This window comes from Misgurnus anguillicaudatus, chromosome 22, assembly GCF_027580225.2.
Source record: "Misgurnus anguillicaudatus chromosome 22, ASM2758022v2, whole genome shotgun sequence".
NCBI lineage: Eukaryota > Metazoa > Chordata > Actinopteri > Cypriniformes > Cobitidae > Misgurnus > Misgurnus anguillicaudatus.
In genome coordinates, this window is record NC_073358.2 from 9,014,915 (window position 1) to 9,034,702 (window position 19,788).

A 19,788-nucleotide genomic window follows, 5' to 3' on the forward strand; every position below is an offset into this window, starting at 1 on the left:
TCATGACCGCAACCTTCTTAAAACGTATGGCCATTATCAGAGCGCGGAAAAGCCCAGGTGCTCTACAATTTTCTTCGTGCCAGGGAGCAGGCACAACACACTCGCTGGTTTTAACCCTCTGTGGGCTAACTCTTTCCCCGCCAGCGTTTTTAAAAAAGGTTGCCAGCCAGCGCCAGCACTTTTTATGATTTTCACCAAAGTTTAATGCCTTCCAGAAAATGTTCCTCTTTAAATATATAAACAAACGATATATCAAATAAAAACCAGACCCTCTGCTTTCAAACAAAAAAACCCTGTTTCATCCTACCTTCATTAGTTCTCTTGTAATCACCTCTCAAACATGGGTTGGTTTCTTTAAAAACACCCAATTTTGAGCAAAAAGCTGATATAATTCCATTTTTGCGAAGGACTTTTGATAGAGATCAGATGCAGAGCGATCTTTAAAACATACACGGAGTTCTTTCTCTTTCATGCGAGGCGCTACTTCCGGGTTGTATAAGTTGCAGAAATGCCCCACCTGGTGGATAATAGCGGTATTGCGGAAAGACGGAAAATCTCGTCATTGGCGGGGAAGCGTTTTCTCTTAATTGATGAGATATCTCGTCAATGGCGGCAAAAGAGTTAACAACCTCTCTAGTACTTGGAAATGTCTGAGTCGCGCGTATTACAAGTTCATGTGCGAAAAAGAGTCCAAATCATGCGCATTATAGGAGGAGTCCATGCTGCACGTATGTAGGTCCGAGCAAGAGTCCAAGACGCACGCATTAAGTGTAGGTGCGTGCGAAAAGGAATCCGCGCTCGTTACAAGCACTCTTGCGCAAAGTGAAACCCACAAACCCTCTCATGCAAGGAAAAGCATGCAATGCGCATGTTAATGTGAAACTATGATAATAATAATAATAATAACCATCGTCAACTATCGTCAGGAAAGCCTGCTATTGGCGATATGTCTGACGATCGACGATACACTACTGTCTGTACTATTGTCTATCGGCACAACCCTACTTCTATCATACGCATGCATCAGACTGGACACGCAAGCTTTTGCGAAGATGTTTCGCATTTTGCTGCGTACCAAAGTTCAAGTCTGGTGAACTCTGACCTGTGAATTCGTATTAAGTGTAGACACGTGAATTTTCTCTCTACTGAAAAGCAAAGATGGACGAAGCGCTCCTCGCCCCTATTCGTAGTAACGTCTCAAAAATATTTGCATGCTCAAAGTTTAGTGTTACCGCCCCTTTAAGACACCACCTGCAAGTTTGTTGTCGTGTGCAATATGGTTTTTAACTGTTGAACTTTTTACTAACAGCCTCATTGCAAAGTCTGTATCAAACTATGACAGCTTTTTAAAACAATCAGACAACTTTGGCAACATTTTCTAACTTTGGCAATGTTCAGAAAATGGGTGGTGGAAACAGGGTAATATTTACAGAACCACATTTTAATCTTATCATAAACTCTTCTGGTGTTTTAAAACAATAGTATCTATGCTACCTCCCCCATTACCTCAGTGCATCTGTGTGAGCAAGGTTTCAGATAGGCATGTGTTAATCTGTCTGACGTCAGAAAGCTGTTAAAAGTTTAAAACAAGTTTGGGTCTCCGTTTAAAAGGGTTTAACGTTTTCATTACAGTACGTTTTTGTAGTCCATCAAGCTCTCTTATCTCAAAAGATCCAGAAATATTTGATTCCTCATAACCAGACTCATTTAGTACATAAGCATGATTTGATCTAATTCAGACCTGGTCTGGTTTGAACTGTGCATAACTGTGCTCAGTTATGAGCAGGAAAGAGAGCCTGTGTCGGCCTTCCGAAAAAGCCCCGGGGAGCAGGTGCGAATGCTAATAAGGGGCCGGCAGCTGCTGTTTACAGCGCGCCCGTCTCCCTGCTCATAAACTCCCCCTGACACTTTCCCAAAGTGAATAAGAGGGCAGCAGGCAGTTGAATGGCCTGCCCACCACCGAGCATAGCGGACAGGCTCCATGAGAGGATCCATTGTTCCTGGAGCCATTGCGAACCCGTCTTCATTCAGCTCTTAAACCTCATCTTCTCTCGTGGGTCTCACCATGGCCTTCTCTTTTTAATCTTCTGTCTCCTCATCACTTCCTTCCTTCTCGGCTGGTGTGGAGCCCTCCCTGGACTCCTCCACGTACGCCTTTCACTACCTCCTATCTTCGGCCTCCTCCCACCTTCACTGGTTTTTGGTTTTCGGTAAGATGGGGTCAGATCTGAGTCACATACTTCTGCACTGACTGTCCGCTGTTTTTTAAGAAAACCATTTTTTCTTTATTGTTTCTAAGGGTTGTGAAAATTTATGGTAAATCATATAAAATCACTCGTAGTATTTGACTGATATTTGCTTTTCAGTTAACTGTTTCTGATTTCCACACTGTCATCAATGGCCAATGTAATGTCTACATGTAGTTCAATTTAGTGGCGGCAAAACTGCTGAAATCTGGATTACCTATTATTTTACAATAAATTAATTAATTAATTAATTAATTAATAATGAAAATTGCATGCAAACAGCAGTAAAGAGGTTTAATGGAGTCATACTGCGATTAAAGGGGTAGTTCAAACTTGACTTCCATAGTAGGAAAAAATATCATCGAAGTCAATGGTGCTCCAAAACTGTCTGGCTGCAAACAGAATTGCTATATTAGAAATGTTTGGACTGTGGCCAAAAGTTTTGGATGTTTTTTTTTTTTTGCTTAACTTCCAAAGAAACAAGTCTAGCGATATTTCATAATGCAAGTATGTTTGACTCATACACTACATTTTCTGTAAAAAAAATTATATAAACCAAGTTTAGGGGATTTTTGCAGTCTGTGGCTTACGTAAACGTTTGCATTTATATATATATTTTTTAAAAATCACCCCGTTATGAGTCCCGACTTCTAACAGTACTCCTCGATGGAGACTCCTGGCAGACGCACTTAACGGCACCCGGTGAAAAATCACAAGTCTACTAGGCTCGCCCATTCTGGCAAACCGCTCCAGTTTTGGAAAAGGTAAATACATAGGGCACTCAGGCAGCCCTGGCTCCTGTTAGTAAAGCACACATTAGGGAATTAGGGTAAGTACACTGAGAACTTCAGAGGGAAACCCTGCCAGTTTGCTCTTTAACTTGGCAAATGCTTGTCACATTAGCTATCTCCAGCTATTTTGAATGACTTAATGCTTTTAAAAGCCACAAAAAAAAGAATACTAAGATAAAATACGTTACAGAAAAAACATGCAGTTGAAATTGAATTAATGAGAGATGATTTAAAGAGGAATTTTACCATGATTACCATGCCTACTGTATAAAACTCATACTCAATCTATGATGCAAAAGAGTAATAATCATTAAAAATGTTTTCAAGACCCGCTAAAGTGCAACATTGTTTGATGCGTTGACGCAATTTCCAATGAAACAGGAAGTTAGGGCAGGGCTTATTAAGTGACTCATCCCCCTTTTAAAATAGCCAGTTTAGTGTACCCCACAACCGGGAATCTGATTAGAAGTGCAGAAGGATGTCATAAAAGTCGTCGATCTGTATTGCCGCAAGTGAGAAACTGAAGGATCTTTAAAGAAGTTCCTTGTTGCACTTGAATTTTTACATTAAGGGGTGGTTTTCCCAGACAGGGATTAGCTTAAGCCAGGACTAGGCCTTAGGCTGTTTTCACATATGTTGGTGCGCACCGCACATTGTATCATTTTTCAGTTAGTGCGGTCCGTGTTCACATATATATTTTTTTGCTGTACTCGAAATGCCGCACCGTACACCATGTGACAACGGTCAGCGCTGTCATTGGTCTTTGACAGCTCTTACCGTCTCATGACCACCCCCACATTTCCACGACAACCAGCCTGACAGAGAGAGCACAGCTATCAAGATGTGGAGATAAACGATGCACGTCTTTGCGAAGTTTCTTTGCTTTAATGCGAAATTGCGTAGCTGTTCTATTAAAGCCTTTCTCACGGAGCCGTTTGCTAAAAAGCCCCTAATGTCACTATTTGTGTGTGGAGGACAGCTATGCATTTATAAAATCATCAGCTCAAACGTAAAGGAGACAGAGAATCTCTATGCAACGGACCAGGATTGGCTTGTTTTTTGTTAACCCACAATATAACACCCGGCTCACGTCACAACGGAAGCCCAGTGGCTCAAACATGTGGAGAACTTCCTGTATTTGGTTCGGCCCGAGGTCCGGCAGTGTTCACACCACAGGTGGGTCGCCCCAGAGTTCGGCAACAGCCGCTCCGAGACCACCTGTTTAGAGCGGTCTCGGAGCGGCCGTTTAGTGCGCACCCGAGTGCGGCTGTTGTGTTCACACTGACCCAAACGCACCGTACTCGGAGCGACACGTCATTTGGGCCGACCTAAACAGTGTATATGTGAAAACACCCTTAGTTTAATTAGGAAATAGAACTAGTTTTAACAAACATGCCTTACTAAAAACCAAGGCTTTGAACCGGTTCACGAAATGAAAACCAGAAACTTTTGATGTTTTGCAAGGAACAGAAACGAAACTAGAAACTTTTAAAAAATATATGTTCCGCAACAGAATCGTTCATTTAAAATAATGGTAACTGGTTAATATACCGTTATTTTTTTTCATTCTTTGACAAGATTTCTGTGCAGTATGACTTGCTGAAGTTTACTTCCGGACGTCGTTGACTCATCAGAGAAATGAGAAGCTCGCCACCAGCAAGTACTCAAGCCCAAGTCTCTAATGCTCAATCATAAGAGGTAAATATTGTAGGCTACCAACTTAGTATCTTAAGATGTTTGTTTTTTTAATACTTTTTAGTGGTATAATTAGAGCTCGACAGATATGCATTTTTTGGGGCCGATACAGATATTTATGTAGTGTAGTTTAAACTTTAAACTTTTATAAAACTAAGCGTCTGTTCTCCGTCTCTTTTTTTAGCGAGGGTGTAAAGTTGTGCAAGCTTATTAAATCAATTGCTTTGAAATGAGCATGTTCAGTAACAACACAAGCAGCTACTGCGCATCAGTTTAAACGCGTCCGTTCTCCGCCTCGCTTCATTTCTTCCGCTTGCGTTAACAACTCGCAAGTGGACAAAAGAAACGGATTAAAAACACCAAATGTAAACGGGAATGCGTCTCTCTTGTCCACTTATAATGCAATCGAACAAAGCACGTCTTAATACCAGGTGTTAAAATGTTGTGAAGAAGACACACTGCCACCACCTGACCTGAAAGACTGACTGAAGTGAAGGCGGTATGGGATTGGCTGGTGTCACTACAGTGAGTGACCTGGGTCGCCATTAGCAACCAATAGGGCGCACTCTGCTGGACAAACAAGTACTTACATCTTTCAAAAGCATTTAATGTGTTCTGTAAGAGAACGTTCATATCGGCTGCATATCTGCGGCTTATACGCCGATACAGATATATCTGCTACAGGCTCATATCGGCCGATAAAATCGGCAAAGCGATAAATCAGTCGGCTCTGTAATGGATCGCAGTTGATCCTTGCGCCGTTCAGATCACGATCCACGGTTCGACTCGTATGCAATTTGCGGATTAATACGCAAATTTAAATAGGGTGAAAGTTGATCATTTGCACGTGTTTCAAAAGCTTGCAAATGTTAACACTTAAGTGATTTTAAACAATTTAACCCAAAAAGACGCTAAAGTGAGCAATTTTCTGTCCGCACAGACACGCATCAGGGCTCCAGACTAACTTTTTTCACTAGGAGCACAGTGGCCCCCAACTGAAAATTTTAGGGGCGCAACCAAAAAATTTAGAGGCACACACCGTAAATCAACATGCTATCCAAATATTCACATTTCTACTAATTTCCACTATATTACTTATAAATACTTTAATGATAGATGCAGAAGGTACAATGTGCTGTTTTCCAATTTAGTGTCACATCACAAAAAAATTTGCTGGTCACACATGTGCAACTGGATGAAAAATTCAGTGGCACACTCTCAAATTTTGGTGGCAAAATGCCCCCATTTGGTGGCAGTCTGGAGCCCTGCACATGTGGTTGAATGTGTCCGGTCCAACTCCAATCAAACATGATTATCCCTATGCCCTTCAAAGATCAGAACTCTTGATGTATAAACTTGAGAGAGAGTTGCGCTACTGTGTCTCATACTGAATAAAGGCGAATAAAGCACTAAAAAAACAATGTAATTTTTACTTAATGTGGAGCGACTGTTTATGTTGCATCTTCTTCCCGAAGCACCGTTTGGAATTCGTCCTCCAACTGTGTGTGCGCGTGTTTAAGTGCATTTAAAAGTGTATAAATGAAAAGACACGTTTCAAAAGCAACAATCTTTCTGTTCTTGACAGGACTATACAAACAAAATGATCTCGAAATACCACAGTATTCTTTTTCTAATAAAAACATTTGTCATTATATCTTAATTCATGTATAATGCTGAAACAAATGTAGGCATGTCAGAATTACAGTTATGCCGCTTACATAATGTAGCTTTTTTTAATGTTTGATGAAAATATAGACTTAAGGAAAATTATGTAGACTAATAATTTAAGTTTAATTTTTTAATAATCAGCCTACTTATTTGTATGTCCCAGAGCTGACATGGAACGTTATTAACTGGTTCGGGAACTTAATTTTTTGTTCTAACCGGTTCAGGAACGTTTTACGGTTGAACCGGAAACTGCAAACGTTAAGATTATTGTTCGGAACGAAACAATTGGGGGAAAATCTGGTTCAAAGCCCTGCTAAAAACATTACCTGTTTGTTTTGAGGCAAAACAAAGGGCACTGATGTATTTTAAGATATCTCAGTGCAAGTTGTTTTCATTTGGACAGCTCTTACATTTATTTTAGTCTAGGAGTAGTCTAATCCCTGTCCGGGAAACCCCCCTAAATCAACTTAATTTTATAATTAATTTCACATTTCTTGACAATAAATATATAAAAAATAAAGTTGAAGTTTAATAAGTTAGGTAAACTTTATTTTAATTATAACAACTTCTAAATAGTCAAGAAAGTTGAAATTAATTGTAAATTCAAATGGATTAAATGGATTTTAGGGCAACAATGAATTTTTACAGTGTGATTTCTAAATGCGAATTTTGTCAACATTTCAGAGGCCACAAGTGTATAGATATTCTTAAGGCTCACATATTCCTACTGAAAGAACTTTTAAAAAGACCAAAAAACTTTCATTTTGATTTCATGGGGACTTTTAACAACTTTTAACAAATTCTTGTTCCATATCATTTGTTTTAATTTCTTATTATTCTCTTCATTGACTCTTCTTACACAAACAATATTCCCATAAATTCCCCACAAATACAAAATAGCATGCAAAAAAAGCAGGAAATACAGCTTTGAGAAGAACAGTCCTCTTACGTCCTATAAGAACACAAACGTTTTTTTCCCTTTTGGTCACGCAAACAAAGATGTGAAAACATCTTTCACATCATTCACACATAAGCGTCCATAAAAATAAATCTAATGGTCTGTAAACAAGCCCTAGTTTATTTCTGATGCTGTGACCAGAGAATGACCCTCCTGTCCAGCCGATACCCATAATTTACCTACACTATCTTTTCAGAAATACCTTTGTTCACTGGACAGTGATGGGACTCATTCTGTGGCCAGCAGTAGCCCATGACAACAGGGTTTAACTAGCGCTGCAATGCTTGCCCAGGCCGGAGCAGATGTTTGGTTGACACCTGACCCTCAGCCAGATGAAACACAGGGGGTTTCCACCCACTGCGCTCCAATCTGCCATCTGCCATTGAAGGGTCACAGAGTTAAGTGGGATGTCTCTCTCTCTCTAACAAAAACTAAGTTAAAATCTAACTCGGATGCTCTTTAATACTTGACCAAAAAAGTCTGAATACTGTTGCATGTAGATACCATACAGCAACAGAGCAAGTGAAATATTTTTTTGTTTTTGCTTTGATGATTTTTTTAGTTGCTAAATTACAGTTTTAGGATTTTCTTATTTTTAGCTACAGAGTAGTACAAAGTACAAAAGTGTTTATTTTTTACTTTTTTCATGCTAACATATAAAATGGCCTATTTTGGCTATAAGCTTACTTTAGCTTTTTTAACATTGTTGCATTGCCCCTTTCACTTTTATGCAAATGCTCATGCATTTGATTTTTAACTGTGATTTTTTATTTTGTTTTTAAATTTAGAAAAAAAATGATTTTCTATGACATTATGCTATCGTTAACGTTCACGTATCCGGCAGCCACTTTTATCCAAAGATCCTTATCATTGTAAAAAGTGAAAGTTGAATTAACTGCAAATTACTGCAATTGGTAACACCTAAAAAGTAAAAAATTTTCAACTTAAATTTTCTCACTTTAAGTGAATTAAAAATCAAATTTAAGTAAATTTTTTCATGTTTGTAAAGTTTTTCATGTCAAATATGTGACTTAAAGTGAGAAATTTTAAGTTAAAAAAACAACTTTTTAGGTGTTACCAAACTTTTTACAGTGTACAAAGCATTCAAGCTAGGGATGGGACGATTACCGGTTTCACGATTAACCACGGAAGGCATTTAAGGGATAATGTATTGTATTCATTCACTGTAAACTTAATAGACAGATTTATTTATTTTTTACCACAAAAAATAATTCCAGGGACATGAAATGAAGAGTTTCATTGCAAAACGAGATAAATCCATTTTTTAACATTTTTGTCAAAACATGTTATCACAGTTATCAGTATTATCATAGTTTTGTTAAAATGAGATGGAAATGTTCAAAAAGAACTAATACACACACTGAAAACATTTGAATGTTTTATTTTTGAAAATCACAATTTAATATTTGAAGAGTTTCATTGCAAAACGACATAAATCCATTTTTTAACATTTTTGTCAAAACATGTTTATTATTATGTTATGATGTTATTATTTAGTTTTATGGTGCTACTTAGCTGTATTTTTTAAGTTATGAAGGTTTAAATCAAAACAAACCAGTAGCAGTTGCATTGATATTAATTGGAATGCACAACCAAAAAACGGTGTTATCTCGTTTTGCAACGAAACTCTTCAAATATTAAATTGTGATTTTCAAAAATAAAACGTTCAAATGTTTTCAGTGTGTGTATCAGTTCTTTTTGAACATTTCCATCTCATTTTAACAAAACTATGATAATACTGATAACTGTGATAACTTTGGTCACTATAGACCGTTTCATCGGGCGCGCGTGCGGTGACGCGATAAGCGTCTGGTCCGAACTTCACTTCCGGTTTCTGTTTGTTTCATGGTCTGACTAGTTGCTGAAACTGAACTCTTAAACAAATACCTCGTCGAAAATAACAAATGTTTTGCGTTCCTATGTAATCTACATGTTGTTTATTTTGCATGTTATATAAATAAACTACTTTAAAAGGACTTTGTTGTTATTTATTCTTAGCGGAGTTTACCGGAAGATACGTGATGACCACGAAAGCTGATTTTGGCCTATACCGATAACTCTTTATATTTGGGGGCCGATAACCGATATATATAGGCCGATAAATATTCATATTATTTTCACAATTAAAAACTCCCAGACGGCGGACATCTTGTCTTTGCGCAAGACTAGCATACTCTTCTTAAGCCCGCAACACGTGTCATCTTCATGCTATGTCACAAAAAGCACCAATCAAAACTCCACATGGCCAGCAATGAGCAAGTTAAGTGGTTCAAACCAAAATAATCCATCATTTATCGGCTTTCATTTATCGGCCTAATTTTGCTATCAGACCGATAATCGATAATATTAAAAATAAGCTGATAACGATATGTCGGCCGATATATCGTGCATCCCTAAAAATTTTCATACCGTCCCATCACTAATTCAAGCCATACATTTTTTATCAGTATATGATCCTTAGGAACTGAACCCATGACCTTTGTGTTGCTAGCGCAATGCTCTTACACAGGAGCTACAGGAACATCTATCACTAGATCTCATAACATGTGATCAGGCTACCTGTTGAGTTTTTAGGGAGGCAGCTGAACCACTGACCTGTTTTACCTCAAGCAGTACAACAATAAAGCTAACTCTACTCCCTTTAAAGCCCTAATTTCCTGTAGACAGGACCTTGACGCTGAGAACGCCCTTGAGTTATGTCTGTTTTGTATGCGATGACGGCCCCATAGCCCTTCACACTCTCTCTGTAATCACTGGAGGAGACCCGAGGGTTCACATCTGTTCATTAGAACCGCGTTTACTTGTTCCCAATACCTATGGGAACCAAATTTCCTCTAAGAGACAGACATTTACGCACCCAATAATTTTCTAATGAGTGCTACTGGTGGTGGTTTTATAGTGCTATGCCTAATGCTCTCAGATCATTTCACATCGCAAATGATAGTGGACGTTTATGAGAAACAGGGATTTATTTATTCATCACGTCGCTCCGACAGTGTGACAATGCGAGAAACTTTTAAACATCTGCCACTGCCGCAGATGAATGAAAAACCGCAGGCATTAGCGAGTATTATGCTGTAAGTAGTGGCTATTGTTCGCTGTGAATTATTTACCTTGATAGTGATCGCCTGTAATGCGGTGTTCCACAGACAGATGGCTTAGGTCAAAAGCATCAAACAAAAACAACACGCGCCTGGTGTGTTTTTCTGCTGTTTTTGTATTTGGGCAGCTGTACATACAATCCAGCACACTTTGCAATAACAGAATGTACAATCAAAGTTTGCAGAATTCCTGTCAGGAACCGCAGAGTCAGATTACAAGCAGGGGACGAGCCAACGCAAGCCAACGCTGGTCAATCGAGGTATTATGCGCTGCCATAAAGATCATGCCAGGACGAGACAACCGGCATCTCTATGAAGACATCAGACCTCTGTCGTGATATGATAAGAGACTGGAACTTCTCTTCTTTGGCACTGAGTGTCTGTTTCCTGTATCTAAATGCAGCGAGGAACTCGGAGGAACTCATCTCTAGAAAGCAAACAAAGCTTGCATTGAAAGTGCCTCGCACAGACACAAGTGGTCATTCGGATTAAATTACTCTTGTTGATTCTGGTTTACCGCACATAGTGGTGTAAATTACAACTGTTTTGGTTCAAATTTATAAACATGTAACTATGGCTAACTCCCTGTTGACATCTGTACTTATGTCTGAATGCAATTATTTAACTTTTATACCAATATCAAGTTCATTTTTAATGTTACAATTAAAGCAATACTCCAGACAAATATTAAAGCTACCCTATAATGTACTCACCCCCTCAAGCAATCCAAAATACATCAATCATCTTTAAGAAAAACACATTTGGAGTTATTTTAGTAGATGTCCTCGCTTTCCCAAGCTTCCACGATAACAGGAGAAAACAGGGATCAGGGAACAACTTCATTCTGTGAAGCCAAAAAAAGTGCATCCATCTTTTACAGAAGTAATCCACATGGCTCCAAGGGGTTAATCAATTAATTAATCTATGCGATATTGTAAGAAAAATATCCATATTTTAAACTTGGACTGGATATCTTTCTTACAAAATCGCATCAATTACCCGCAGAAGACCTTTATTAACACCTCGAAGCTGTGTGGATTACCTCTGTGAAGGATGGATGTACTTTTGGGGGGTTTAAAGAGACACTCCACTTTTTTGGAAAATATGCTCATTTTCCAGCTCCCCTAGAGTTAAACAATTGATTTTTACAGTTTTGGTATCCATTCAGCCGATCACGGGGTCTGGCGGCACCACTTTTAGAATAGCTTAGCATAATCCATTGAATCTAATTAGACCATTAGCATCGCGCAAAAAAAAACAGAGTTTTGATATTTTTCCTATTTAATGAAAAAAAAATCATAATAATAATATCATAACAAATATTCCTTTTTAATTTGACTCTTCTGTAGTTACGTCGTGTACTAATGCTGATTTTACACCAGCCACGGTAGAAGCGTCAAGCGCGAGTGATTTAAATTTTAAGTCAATGTGAAGACGCACTGACACGCTTCTGGTGGTCTCGCGGCGAGGATGAGGCATTTGGATCGGTAGACGCAATTCCGCCTCATTTGCGCATCTAGTTCGCCCGAATGGCGCGAATTGAGCTTCTGGCACGGTACGCGCGATATGCGCGTATGGTGCTTTTTGTGCATTTTACGTTTGACGTGAATTTGTGGCTGACGCCTGAGTTGAAAAATGTGAACTTTGGTGGATTTTCGTGACGCGTTAACCAATCAGGAGCCTGCTTGCTGCAGCAAGTCTTACATAGAAAAAATATCGAAACTCGTTGGTTCTTTTTAGCATGATGCTAATGGTCTAATCAGATTCAATGGATTATGCTAAGCTATGCTAAAAGTGCTAGCACCAGACCTGGAGATTGGTTGAATGGATTCCAAAACGGTAAAAATCCAATCTTTAACTCTAGAAGAGCTGGAAAAAGAGCATATTTTAAAAAAAAAAGTGGAGTATCCGTTTAAAGTCAGAAGCCAATCCCTGATCCCGGTTTATTTTACCATTACAAAGCCTAGAAGAGCAAGGACATTTACTAAAATAACTCCAAATGAGCTTGTCTGAAAGATGATGGGCATATGTATCTCGAATCACTTGAGGGTGAGTACATCATGAGATAATTTTGATATTTGGCTGGAGTATCTCTTTAAGTAACATTATACACATTTCTCTTTTTTCGCAACCACCCAGATAACCTTACCAATGCCCTGGCAACAACTCAAAACACACAACCATTTATGAACTACCTATCAACCACAACAAAAACAGCTTGGTAAGGTAAATCTCATTTAATAAAAAGTTACAAATTAGAAAAATGCCACACAATTATTTTATAATCTTTTTTTATAATCCTAAACCACAAATACTGAAACAAAATTGCGCACCAGAAATCCATGTAGTCAAGTCTGAGATGATTATCAGAAGGAGACATTTGTAATGAGTTACAACAATGCGTTTCCCACCTACAAATGTAGGTGTTTTAGCCCTGTATTCAAACTTTTATGACCCTACGGGGAGCTAATCGGAAAACGGCAAGGTCATTCTCAACGCCCTTCAAAACTCGGTCGGAAGGCCTGGAGCCAGCATGTGAACTTTCCAGGTTCTCCCTCCAGTCCCGCATCTCTCATCTCCTCGCCGAACACTAATCCTTTTATTTGAATCTGCCATCCAGAATTCAGAGATGGACGCTGGTTAGCATTACTGTCAGTCGGACTTCTGGGCTTGCCAAAGCATCAGAGATAACAGCTCACTCCTCTACATGTCTGTCAAAGTGCCAGATATGAGTGTTTTATGTCCCTGGTATGGAATGTAAAGTAGAACCGAAACATCTTTCCAAAATGATATGGACTAGCTGAATGACATGAGTCAAATATGAGACTTGGAAGAGAAATTTACATTTACATTTTCCTACTATGGAATTCAATGGTGCCCCAGATGTGCTTGATTAGAAACATTTTTCAAAATATCTTCATTTATGTTCTTGCTCCCCTTTGATATAACAGATAAAAATGCATTCATCCAACAATCAAGATTTTAATGTTATGAGACGAAACACTTCATTTGGTACTGAAATAGCTGGTTTAAGGGAGTTAAGTCACTTTTAAGTATCAGCTCATTATAAAAACAACAACATATTTTCACATTTTTTGTGCAGTCACAAGAAACATGCCATCAAGCATTTCAGAGCAGACACAATGGATTCATTTGATTAAAGGAAAAACGTAGCAAAAACTGATCTACTGTATGAACCCACATTTTGCCAAAGTTTGCCGGACACATTGCAAAACCAAGCGCTGTGTCCACCGGTGCATCTGAACAATAGATAAAAGGTACTAGACATACTAATGTGCCATTCTGAGCGAGAGAGTGTCCTTCGTTGTATTACTATGTTTAATTAGACGAGTCTGAGAATGACAGGACACAATGGTGGCTTTGTAGCCCAACTGAGGCAGGGAGGCTGCCAGACAGAATTAAGATGTGGCCCAACGCCAGTGTGGCTCCAGTGTGGATCCGAAAACAGAGCCGCCACCGACTTATTTCAAATGAGCCCGTCCAGTGTGCTCCTCCTGATAAACTCATCGTTACCAAAGCAAAACAATTCTAGTCTGGCCAAATGCTTGCAATCCAATCCTGCTTAAAGCAAGTAGGAAAGTACCAAAGAGGGCCAACGAGAGTTAACCCAGTTTGCAAGTCAAACCGAACACAATCAGTGCAAACGCAGTGCGTTTCTGCCCCGCAAGCGTTTGTGTGCTGGCATGAGAGAATGTGAAGTTATGCATGCCGGACAACCTGTATGCTCTTGATTCTTTCACTGGCGCATTGCTACCAATTATGAAAACATCCAGTCAAATTACACTCTATTGCCATCTGTCCTTCTAATGTAAATCACAGAGAGTGAATGGGCATTCAAAATGGGACAAAACACCCGAGCAGGGGCAGGGCGCGCAAGGGGGCCCTCTGGCATTCTGGGAAGCCTCAAACAGATTAGTCACACAGAATTAATCTAGACTGGAGAACAATGGCCACCGAGCTTCTGGCAAACCCCAGCTGTCGTTTCATAAAAGAAAAGCAAAATAAGATTTAGGGCTCCGAGTGTCTCTGAGACTTGGGCTGGAGAGGTGGGCTCGTACTCACGACCAGACGGAGGGGGGTAATGCCCTAGACTCTCTTCATCAGTGGCTGTGCATGTCATTCGTTAGGTTCAAGGAGAGAAGCACACTTTTCTTTTGTTGGAGAAAATGGAATTCAGATTGAAGCGAATATTCTGGCAGCCTAAAGTTTATGCATTACTAAAAAAATCTCAAGGCACTGTATTGGGCCCGCTCTCATTTTCTCCATGCTAGTGCTACGGTTCAGAAGCAGCAATTGAGCTCTGTTTACTCACTTGCATTCTCCTTTCCCATCTGGATTAAGTTCACACGTACCACCGTTCAGACATTTTTCCGAACATTCCAGGCCTGGAAAACAGAGTAATACATTTCTATTTAGAGTTGCAACTAATATAAAAACAAAAAAATGACTGTTGTTACAAACACATTGCAATTAGGCAAGTTCTTGAATGCGTCATATTTTTGCAACCTGGGCAAATGTTAGTAAGACACATGACAGAATCCGGTGAGAAAGTGTGACTCCTAACACCCTAAAGTGATGTTTGTGGACAGAGGGACCTGACAGCGCTGCATTCTTCACCCGGCAGCTGGTCTGGGGAATGAACTATATTTGGTTGGTAGCATTGGGCTGTAAAAGACTTAAAGTGAAACTTCACTCAAACTCCGCTCGTGCTGCCTTTGTCCATGTGAGTCAATAACCTGAGGCTTAAAATGAACGAGACAACGAATCAGAAAAGCTCTTGTGAGTTCACTTTTCTATCATCTGGAGTGATGTGCTTCAAATGATCTTCACTAAAACTATGGTTTTATCGTAGTAAAAGTGTATTTACCATAGTTCTTTGGCAGATTGACTAACATTTGTATAACTATATTTTTACTACAGTAACTATGGCTACAGGTTGTATGGTGAGACTCACATGAAAAAATACTGTAGTATAGGCTACATTATATTTACTATAGTAAACTGTACAGGATGCTACAGTATAGTGGTTTTGAATATCTTACCATAATAAATATTAAGATATATGCTACTACAGTATTATCAAGTCAGCAGTACATAATCCTATAGTAAATTACTATAATATGCTACAGTATACTACAGTAAAGTTTTCTTTAAATACTATATACTACAGCAGTTTTCATGTAGTGAGAATGGTATATTTGTGTATAACATTGGTTTTATTACTACAATAGTTAAACCATGGTTTATTAATTAATTCTTTCCGTAACTTAAATTAACATCAATGCACAACAACAAGTGATTTCTCCTTAAACAATGCGTTTGATGCGCAATGTGTGACAGAAATAAACTCGTTCTTAACTCAGTCGAAGTGTTTGGTTGTGTTGAAAGTAAAAACTCAACCAACGAAACCTACCTTGCGTCAGAGTAATGGTTGATATCAAAAGAATTAGTTGCACGAGGAAAAGATGCATTCCTTCTTACGGATAGTTGTGGGATATCCACGCGACTTAACATATATCCAACATTGGGTCTCTTCGGGAAAAGGAAATAAATCACGACGGTTTAAAAGATAGATATATGTATCCAGAAACGACACTTGTAGCGTCTTCCCGATGCTGCTCGAGCAGTACGAGTTGTGTGAATGAGTTCTTCTCATCCAGAGGCGCGCGCTTCCTCCAGAGTGCAACACGAGCGCGCATTTACTTGACAAACTTTCAGAAGCTGTAGTGGGAAAAACACGCCCTCCTTTTAAACTTGGTTTGTCAAAACAAACAAGCGGGAAAATCATCGGTACTCGTTTTATTAAACACGACGGTGTGTATACAAACTACAGTTATTTTAACCACCATTCCATCCATTCATGTATGAATATACAAGTGTTCAAAAGTTTAGGGTTACTTCACTAAAATGTTTTTCTTGACCTTACAAACATTTCTGAAGTTGTATGCTTAAATGTTGAATTGAGATTGGTAGACAGATTGTTGTGCAAACATTAGCATTAATTGCAAAACTTACATTTTATTTGATGAAATGTTTTGACTCATTGCCATTGCACTTTTTGTAAAACTCTTCTAGTTGCAACATGTACAGTCTACTATCTAAACTGAAAATGCATTTTTAAAGGGACAGTTCACCCAAAGATAAAAATACTGTCATATCCTCAACTTGATTCCTTTGAAAAATATTTGTAATCAAGCAGATCTGGAGCACCATTCAATGCCATAGTAGAAAAAAATACTACAGAAATCAACGCTGCACCAGATCTGGTTTTATTTAGAAACAACTTGGTGAACTATCCCTTTAAGACTACAGAGTTTCCCTAGTTTGAGTTGCATGAGCTCTGGTTAATGATAAACTGTGCCCAGGTGTTGAAGTTGTTGCATTGACACAACAAAGCTGTTGTGCAGCCTGTAACATGATTAAAGTATGAAAATTAAAAGAGGATGGGGTCTTAATTTAATTAAGAGGTGAGATCTCTAGTGAGATCATATTTGCTTCTCCAGTGACCTAAAAAATCAAATTGCTGTTATCTATTTTTAAAGTTGTATAGTGGTGTAATACAGCACATGTAATGAACCACTATACACAAAGGTTATTAACTTTCAACAAATCTGGAAAGTCTCAGAGCTTCATAGCTGTGAACCACAGCAAGGAATATGGATTATCATAAATACAAGATTTCGATGTGAATTTAAAGGTGCAATGTGGGACTTTTAGACGGAAAAATGCAATATAATATACATAACTATATTATCAGTGGTGTATACGGTTTCAGGAGTAACAACATAAACAAATGGCTTTCGTGGAACATGCATAACTTCCGGTAAACTCCGCTAAAAAATCAATAACAATAGGGTCCTTTAATAGTAGTTTATTTCTGATAACAAGCAAAATAAACAACATATAGATCAAATCATAGCTAAAGTTTATCAAAAAACTACACTGAGCTGACATTACTGTGTAAAATGTATACTATATAATGTATACAATCTCAGCTGCCAAACATCCCATCAAATAGCGGTAATCCATGATCGCTGTCTTCCCTCGTCTTTAGGAAACCAAAACATTTGTTATTTTCAACAAGGTATTTGTTCCAAAGTTCAGTTTAGCAACTAGTCAGACCATTAAAGGAATATTCTATCCTTTTTCCATATTAAACTGTTATTACCTTAACTAAGAAGAGTTGATACATACACCTCTGTCATCTTAGTGCGTGCACGTAAGCGCTGTGGCGCGCGGCGACACTTTGATAGCATTTAGCTTAGCCCCATTCATTCAATGGTAGAGAGATAAAGTTAGAAGTGACCAAACACATCAAAGTTTTTCCTATTTAAAACGAGTAGTTATACGAGCAAGTATGGTGGCACAAAATAAAATGTAGCGCTTTTCTAAGCGGATTTAAAAGGGTAACTATATTGTATGGCGGAATAGCACTTTTGGGAGTACTTCGACTCGGCGCAGTAACACTCTCATTATGAGAGGGAGAAGGGGAACGGATTTTTCAGGCAGTCGAGGTACTCCCAAAGGTGCTATTCCGCCATACAATATAGTCCCTCTTTTAAATCCGCTTAGAAAAGAGCTATGTTTTATTTTGTGCCACCATACTTGCTCGTATAACTTCTCGTCTTAAATAGGAGAAACGTTGATGTGTTTGGTCACTTCTAACTTTATCTCTGTTTGGTACCATTGAATGAATGGGGCTAAGCTAAATGCTATCAGAGTGTCGGCACGCGCCACATCGCTTACATGCACGCACTAAGATGATAAAGGGATGTATCAACTCTTCTTAGTTATGGTAATAACATAGTTTAATATGGAAAAAGGATAGACTATTCCTTTAAACAAACAGAGACCTGAAGTTAAGTTCCGCTCAGGCAACACATGTTTTCGATGAAACCGTCTATAAGACCTAACATAATGAACTGCACAGTTTAGCTTAAAATGATCAGTTTTAATCTACACACCGCGGGTCCCCATACATGGAAGTCGCTATTTCGTGCCACCATGTTTCTACAGTAGCCCTAAATGGATAAACTGTTCTATAGACAGTTTCAGCAGTAACAACATAAACAAGCGGCTTTTGTGGTCAACACGTAACTTCCTGTAAACTCTGCTAAGAATAAATAACAACAAAGTACTTTAAATGTAGTGTATTTATATAACAAGCTAAATTAACAACACGTAGATTACCTAGGAAACCAAATTATTTGTTATTTTCGATGAGGTATTTGTTCAAGAGTTCAGTTTACCAACTAGTCAGACCATTAAAAAAAAACTGAAACCAGAAGTAACCAGACTCGGACCAGATGCGTAACGCGTCACCGGGTCTACAGACAGTTTCAGCAGTAACAACATAAACAAACAGCTTTCGTGGAACAAACGTAACTTCCGGTAAACTTCCAAACAACAGTCCTTGGAGTAGTTTATTTATAATAACAAGCATAATAAATAACAAGCAGATTACCTTAGTTCAAATCTTAGCTAAAATGTATCAAAAACTACGCTGAGCTAATGTGAAAGTGACGTGTTTCACAATATGGTAACCATAGACTGTAAAAAAAGATGGACGTAGTGTCCGTGATGTCACCCATACACTCTAAAAAAACAAACGGTGCTATATAGCACCAAAACTGTTGATTTGAATCGTAACCATAGAAGAACCATTTTTAGTGCCATATAGCACCGGTGAAGCACCGGTGAAGCACCTGTGTAGAACCATAGGGGCCATATAGCACCACTATAGCACCACATTTGGTTCTACATAGCACTATATGGTTCTACACAGGTGCTTCACCGGTGCTTCACCGGTGCTATATGGCACTAAAAACGGTTCTTCTATGATTACGAGCAAAGAACCACTTTTGGTGCTATACAGCACAGTTTGTTTTTAGAGTGTAGGTGTCTGAAGATCATTTTTGAAGCCAATATTAGGCGTTACCTGCCATCGCCATCTTGGCCGAACATCACTGCGCATCACTCACAAACATCCGAAAATGGGTAAAGAGGCGGGACGTGGTTGAAGCTGAGGTGGCTGGTTGCTGAAACCATGCCAGTCTAGCTCGACTCTAGTGACAGCAGTGGCTGTTCAACCGTCACTCAAGTGGCCACGCTTTTAACTATGCAGAACTTCAACTGTGGGTTCACAGCAGATGCGAGTTCAACGTTTTGCGCTAGTAGATTACATACAAGGCAATGCAAAGACGCGAACAGACGTGTCCTTGCGCAGGGAAATGCGAATGACGCGATATGGGTGGCACGTTTGCCGCAAAAACATGCGCTATTCGCTT

At 38.9% G+C, this 19,788-nt stretch overlaps 1 protein-coding gene across 1 annotated transcript in view; it reads right to left on the bottom strand.

The window, feature by feature from the left end:
* Positions 1-16,192, bottom strand: part of notch1b (notch receptor 1b) — a 63,707-nt gene extending 47,515 nt beyond the window's left edge. The window contains exons 1-2 of the mRNA XM_073861004.1: positions 15,915-16,192; positions 14,814-14,886 (exon numbers count right to left, since the gene is read on the bottom strand). Of these exons, the coding sequence (XP_073717105.1) occupies positions 14,814-14,886; positions 15,915-15,972 (131 nt within the window). The 5' untranslated portion in view covers positions 15,973-16,192. The remainder of the gene's footprint in view (positions 1-14,813; positions 14,887-15,914) is intronic.
* Positions 16,193-19,788: the final 3,596 nt, after the last annotated feature.